Consider the following 6501-nt stretch of genomic DNA (forward strand, 5'->3'; position numbering starts at 1 on the left):
TATCCTGGGCTGCATCAAAAGAAGCGTGGCCAGCAGGTCAAGGGAGGTGATTCTGCCCTTTTACTCCCCTCTGGTGAGACTCCACCTGGAGTACTGCACCCAGCTCTGGAGCCCTCTACAAGAAAGACATGGACCTAGTGGAGCGGGTCCAGAGGAGGGCCACAAAAATGATCAGAGGGATGGAACACCTCTCCTAGGAGGACAGGCTGAGAGAGTTGGGGGTTTTAGCCTGGAGAAGAGAAGGCTCCAGGGAGACCTTATTGCAGCATTTCAATACTTAAAGGGGGCTTATAAGAAAGACGGGGACAGACTTTTAACCCTTTTAACCCTTTTAACCGTAGGGCCTGCAGCAATAGGACAAGGGGTAATGGTTTTAAACTAGAAGAGTGTAGATTCAGACTAGATACAAGGAATAATTTTTTTATGCTGAGGGTGGTGAAACACTGGAACAGGTTGCCCAGAGAGGTGGTAGATGCCCCGTCCCTGGAAACATTCAAGGTCAGGTTGGATGGGACTCTGACCAACCTGGTCTAGTTGAAGATGTCCCTGCTCACTGCAGGAGGGTTGGACTAGATGACCTCTAAAGGCCCCTTCCAACCCAAACCATTCTATGATTCTATGATCTGCATGTGCAGGACATTTCTTCCTGCACTCATTATTGGCAGATAGGCCCAGCGGGTTGCAGAAGATGTTTTTTCAAAAGACCAGCCAGGTGGCCTGGCTGTGCCGCAGGGAACATGTGTCTCACTGCAGTCCAGCATGCCAAGGGCTGGAGGGCAGAGAGCACATGGATGCTTCTTCAGGGTGAGCAGGAGCTTCCCCATGCTGTTTTCCCTTCTCCCGAGTGCTGCTGCTAATGTGCCTATTATGGTTTTGGTTTAGATTACATCAACGCACACAACCTCCACCGGCCTGCCACAGCGGGGCACACGGGAAAGAAAGAGAACGGGTTGGTGGGTGGCTCTGCCACCAGTGCTGGAGCAGCTGGGGCTCCAGCCGCCAGGGCTTCAGACTCAGAGCTCATCAGCTTTTGCTACCTGCACATGCGAGAGCAGAGGAAGGAAAGAGAGAGCAGGACGGATATCAATGAAAACCTGATTTTTTTTGAGGAAACTCGTCCCAGGACCAAATCTGACCCCACTTCCAAAAGCTCTGGCCAAGGCTACAATGGGGCAGCTAACGAGTACGACCCGGATGGCCTTGACCAAGATAGGCATGCAAGTAGGGCCAGGGCGCACACCATAGACACCCACCTGCGGAGCGATGCCTCACACTTCTACTGCGAGTCCTGCCAAGCCAAAATCAAGAGCCGGCTGGCCTCATGCAAGGGGGGCAAGCCCGGCAGTGTCCGAGACAATATGGTGGACTTGATGTCGCTTCCCCCTCCCGGGAGCGATGAGGAAGAAGACGAGACGACATCCCTGCTCCCCGCCATCGCCGCCCCCCCTCCTGGCTTCCGAGACAACAGCTCAGACGAGGACGACCCCAAGCGCCGGGCAGCTGCCCAGAGCCAGGAGCAGGGCCGGCACCTCTGTGGCATCCTCTATGACGAGATCCCCGTCACACTGATAGACAACGTGCAACCACGGACAGTCCGAGACCATGCCCAAGAGCTGGATGATGCCCTGGTCTCCACCCTGCAGGCGCTGGAAGCCCTGGCTGCTTCAGAGGATTGTCCGCATCCCCCACCACAGCAGACAGCAGGTATTTCAGTGGCTGTGACTTTCTTTTTTCCCTATAGCCTTTCTTTCCTATGGTACCTCCTTCCCTTTAGTCTCCTTCTCCCATCCTATATGTGATTGTGGAGCAGCTTCTAGTAAAAACTAAGTTGTGGCAACAGGCTCTAGCAGGAGCAGCCAAGCTGCTGCTCAGAAGATTTCTAAGAAGCTGAGGTGGGACTCCTCTCCCTGACAGTGGCTGAAGGAGTCTCTTGGTTATCCCGTATCTGCCATGGTCCATGTGCCATGATGTTGGGGTGAGGCACTAACAAACCCATATTGTGAGCATGAGTTCCTCCCTGTGACCCTACTCAGCTGGTACCTTCGGCCCTCGGTCTTCGCAGGTTCCCACCCAGGTTTTGCAGTGTGTGAGCCCTTCACAGGTCAAACCTGCTGTCACATGGGTGTCGCTGGGACCAGCCTGCTGGCAGCACAGTCCTTCATCCCTCTCCCTGCCTTGGTTGCCCTACTCACTATGGCAGAGTAGCTATTGCCTGATTTTCCTTCTTGCTCCAGACAAGTCCCTGTAGCTCTGCTATCACTGACACTGGAAAGCTTCCCAGGACCTTTTCCTGGACCATTAAGCCCAGGCCATCTTAAAAGCATTAACTCTTAGTTGCGGGAAGTCACTAAAGTTTCTCCGATGGGACACTGTGTCCTGCATTCCTGGGACCCTCCTGCCGCATGTAGTTCCCCTCTTCTCTGCATAGCAGTGTGGTGTGAGTGTTGTCGTGCGGTTTTCTTTCTGTTCCTCCACAGGTCTTATTGTCCTGGCTGCCATCACTCCTGAGTCATCCTTGGATTCTGGCCATGAAACCAACTCTTCAGAGCTAACTGATGTCTCAGAGATGGTCTCTGCTATGAAGCAGCATCAGAACGCAGCCTACTTCCTCGCTCAACACATCAACAAAGAAAACATCCTGGCCAGAAAGGACTTGCCTTTCCGAATCCAGAGCTGTGCTGCCCAGGCTGTTCTCACCTCACCGTACCCCCTCAGCCGCCAGGAGCCAAGCCCTTCATTGAAGCCAGCTTTCTCTCACCAAAGCCCCAACCTTACCAATTGCAAGAGCAAACAGGAGCAGCAGCATGCTGAGCGGAGCTACACCTTGGCTGTCCAGCCAGTGCTGACCCCCCAACTTAATGAGCAGAACAGGGGCGCTCCAGTGCCAGGCTCTGAATGCAAAGGTGCAGGCCACACAAAAGCTGCCTTTGAGGTATCTCTGCATGCCACAGCAGCCCCGACCAGGGAGCAGGCACAGGATCTACAAGAGAAGGTGCCCAAAGAGGTCCAGCTGAGCTCCAAGCTTCTCCTGGATCAAAAAAGTGGTGTAACTCCAGCCATCATTTCAGCTGCTCTGCAGCAAGTGGCAAATGCAAAAGGCTCAGCTCCCCAGGTGGTAGCAGCCTCAAAAGAAGACAAGAACATGAATGGTACCAGCAGCTGTGCATCAGCCAGCAGCAAGCCTTTGAAACTTAAAGGAGGTCCACAACCTGCAGAAACATGCAACTGTCAGCAGCAGCAGCAAGTCTCTCCACAGCAGCACTGTGAAGTTTCTCCAAGTCCTAAAGAAGCTCATGGCAGTAAGGCTGAAGCTTTCCACCTCGCCTCAGCAGGTGAGGAAATGATGCCCAGTAAGACTTTTGCCTCTAAAAGCTACCAGCAAACAGTGAGTAGAGATGCTCCAGGAAAAGCCGCAAGTGGAGAGATAGGTCAGAAGGCAGGTGGGGAAGCCACGAGCCTCATCTTTCAGAAACACACAGCTCCTTCAAACCAAGGACAGAAAATGCAACAGGAAAGTTCAGCCAAAAGCTTAAAAGCTGAGAGTAGTAATCTGCACTCTCCATCATCTGGTAGCACTTTCAGGAGCACTAGTGAGGAACCCAAAGGGCCAATCCAGCTGGTGCCCAGATCCGAGAGCCTGCAGATCAGCACTGTGCCTTCCAAAACAGTAGAAAAAGTCCTGGAGGCGACCCAACAAGATGCTGATGTCCCAGCTAAACCCAAAGCTCCAAAAGCTCCTTTCAGATTGAGGAACCTCTTCTCTGCAACATTTCCGACCCGGCTGAAGAAGGAAACGGACGAGCGGCAGGCCCAGCTGCAGAAGGTGAAGCAGTATGAGCTGGAATTCCTTGAAGAGCTGCTCAAGCCAAAGAGTAAAGGTGACCTCCCACCACAGGAGTATCTGCACCCTCCTGCCCCTGGGCGCTGCAGCTGCCAGCTAAGGAGCAGTCCTGTGCAAAAAGTCCCAGGGATGTCTAGGGAGCAAAGGCGCAGCTGTGACTGCAAGCGGATTTGCAGGGGGGTGAGGCCACCTGCTAACCAGTTGGTGATGCCAGAACTGGAGAGGAGAGGGAGGGATAAACTTACCGATGACCAGAAGCAGGCAGAAGCCATTAGGTTGACAAGTGTGAGCAGCCCTTCCAAAGGCAAGCGGATACGATCCACAAGTTTAGAGTCCAGAGACTACCGGTCAGATCCAGAGAACAGCATGTCCTGTTTGACAACTTGCACTTCCCGGGGGGAGTGCATGGGTGCTCCACACTACAGGAAGCTCTTGCGTCGCTACAGTGTCAGTGAAATAGATAAGACTGATAGGACATCCCTGTCCTCTGACATCTACCAGAACATCTATACAACCAAGCTGAAAGGCCCCCAGAAAGAGCCTGAGCCCAGCATACTTTGTCCTGTTCTGAAGAGCAAAATCCAGGAAGCCTCTGGAGTGGCTGGCCCCTCCTATGTCCAGATAGCACAGGAGAAAAAGAACCAGAAGGGTTCAGCAGTGTTCTCTGTCCAAGAAGAGATGTATCCAAGTCCTGCTGACCTGCGGGATGAAGATATGGAGGATGAGAAGTGCTGCTCCATCCGGTACTGCTTCTACTACAGGAAATGCGATGTTGCAGATGATGGGAGCGAGAAGGATGAGCTGTCCTATTCCATCCCCATGCAGATACTCCCAGGAATGAAGCTGGACAATCAGATGGTCCCAGTCATGAGCAGGACTCTTCAGGTACTAGATGCAACAGCCTGCAGCAGTCCCAATGACAGTCAGACCCAGGAAATAGATTTAAGGACCTCCAGTTTTGAGGGGAGCTTGGCAAAGATCAACACCCTTCGAGGCCATGCCTACAGCTTTCCCAACGGGTTTCTGCAAGTGCAGCTGGACACCAATGAGCTCCTGACTATCCTGAGGCAGTGTGTGGTGAGCCCTGACGTCCGGGACTGCAAACCCTACATCTCCCAGCTGGCTGAGTACAAGCAAGAGCTTGCCCTCAAGTTCAAGGAGTTTCGGGCATCCTGCCGCCGTGTGGCAGCCGTTGACAAGAGTCCTACCCACATGCTCTCTGCCATCACGAGCAGCTTCCAGGTGCTAAGCAGCCTCATCGAGACGTTTGTGAGGCTGGTGTACATCGTGCGCTCGGGGTCCCAGCGCCAAGAGCTGCTGACGAAGGTGGAGGAAGTGGTGAGAAACTACACCTTCCTCCTGAAGGCTGCGGAGGAGTCCACAGCCAGAACGCTGAGCCACCAGCAGACGGTGGAGCAGCTCGCCCACCAGTCAGCCACGGTTGCCACTGTCATGAGCACGCTCACACGCTCCCTAAAGACGTTGATCAATAAGTAAGCCAGCTACAAAAACCAACAAGCCAATGTGTGCCGGGCCATGTGCTAGTGGTTCTCAAATCGCATCGGTCTGGTGAGGATGCGTGTCTCCAGGCCCACATCTACTGGGGTTTGCGATAGCCAAGACGCTCTTTTATCTCTGCAGAATGGATGGTTGTGTTGGTGGTGGTTTTGAAGGGTAAATTCATGCCCTGTCACAAGTTGCGCAACCAGCTCATCAGGGGTCTCAAGCAGCTGCTCTGCTTGCTCTCCCATGCTGGCTTGTCGGTGACGGTACTTGGGGGGCACAGTCACGCTGTCTCCATGCTAGTTTGGTTTCATGTGGTTCTGGGCCTCACTTGTGCAAAGACCTTTGTCACGGTGTATGGTGGGCCAGTGAGTTAGCAGGAACTGAGCTGAGATCTCCTGGCTTCACTTGGGCAGTTTGGAGCCAAACCAATGTCTTGCCACGTAAACAGCTCTTCTGCCTCCAGGGTCTTCCTGTCCCACAAATGCAACGTAATTAGCAGCAGAAGGGATCTCTGGGTTGCAAGTCCCTGCTGCTATGCTAGGGCTTGGGAAGTAGTCCTAGCATGGGCAGGATGCCATAATCCTGGGGCAGAGCTAGGTCACTCTAGCAGGCTCTACTCTCACAGCTTAGGCACCAATGCCCTAGTCCTGAGCACAGGTACTGCCTGTGCAAAAGGCGAGGGCTTAATGTGTGCGAGTAGGGAGGATCCAGGGAACAACAGGCCTGTCAGTCTGGCCTCAGTGCCAGGGAAGGTTATGGAGCAAATCATTTTGAGTGCCATCACATGGCACATGCAGGACAACCAGGGGATCAGGCCTAGTCAGCATGGGTTTATGAAAGGCAGGTCCTGCTTGACTAGCTTGATCTCCTTCTACCACAAGTTGACCCACTTAATGGATGAGGGAAAGGCTGTGGATGTTGTCTTTAGTAAAGCCTTTGACACCATTTCCCGCAGCATTCTCCTGGAGAAACTGCTCGTGGCTTGGACAGGCGTACTCTTCGCTAGGTAAAAAACTGGCTAGATGGCCGGGCCCAAAGAGTTGTGGGGAATGGAGTTAAATCCAGTTGGTGGCCAGTCAAGTGATGTTTCCCAGGGCTTGGTATCGGGGCCAGTTCTGTTTCATATCTTTATCAATGATCTGGATGAGGGGATC

General features: G+C 53.3%; 1 protein-coding gene across 1 annotated transcript in view; it reads left to right on the forward strand.

Annotated features, from left to right (window-relative positions):
- Positions 1-5338, forward strand: part of FRMPD3 (FERM and PDZ domain containing 3) — a 33582-nt gene extending 28244 nt beyond the window's left edge. The window contains exons 13-14 of the mRNA XM_009275358.1: positions 883-1704; positions 2478-5338. Of these exons, the coding sequence (XP_009273633.1) occupies positions 883-1704; positions 2478-5338 (3683 nt within the window). The remainder of the gene's footprint in view (positions 1-882; positions 1705-2477) is intronic.
- The last annotated feature ends 1163 nt before the right edge of the window (positions 5339-6501 follow it).

This window comes from Aptenodytes forsteri, unplaced genomic scaffold (assembly GCF_000699145.1).
Source record: "Aptenodytes forsteri isolate BGI_AS27 unplaced genomic scaffold, ASM69914v1 Scaffold143, whole genome shotgun sequence".
NCBI lineage: Eukaryota > Metazoa > Chordata > Aves > Sphenisciformes > Spheniscidae > Aptenodytes > Aptenodytes forsteri.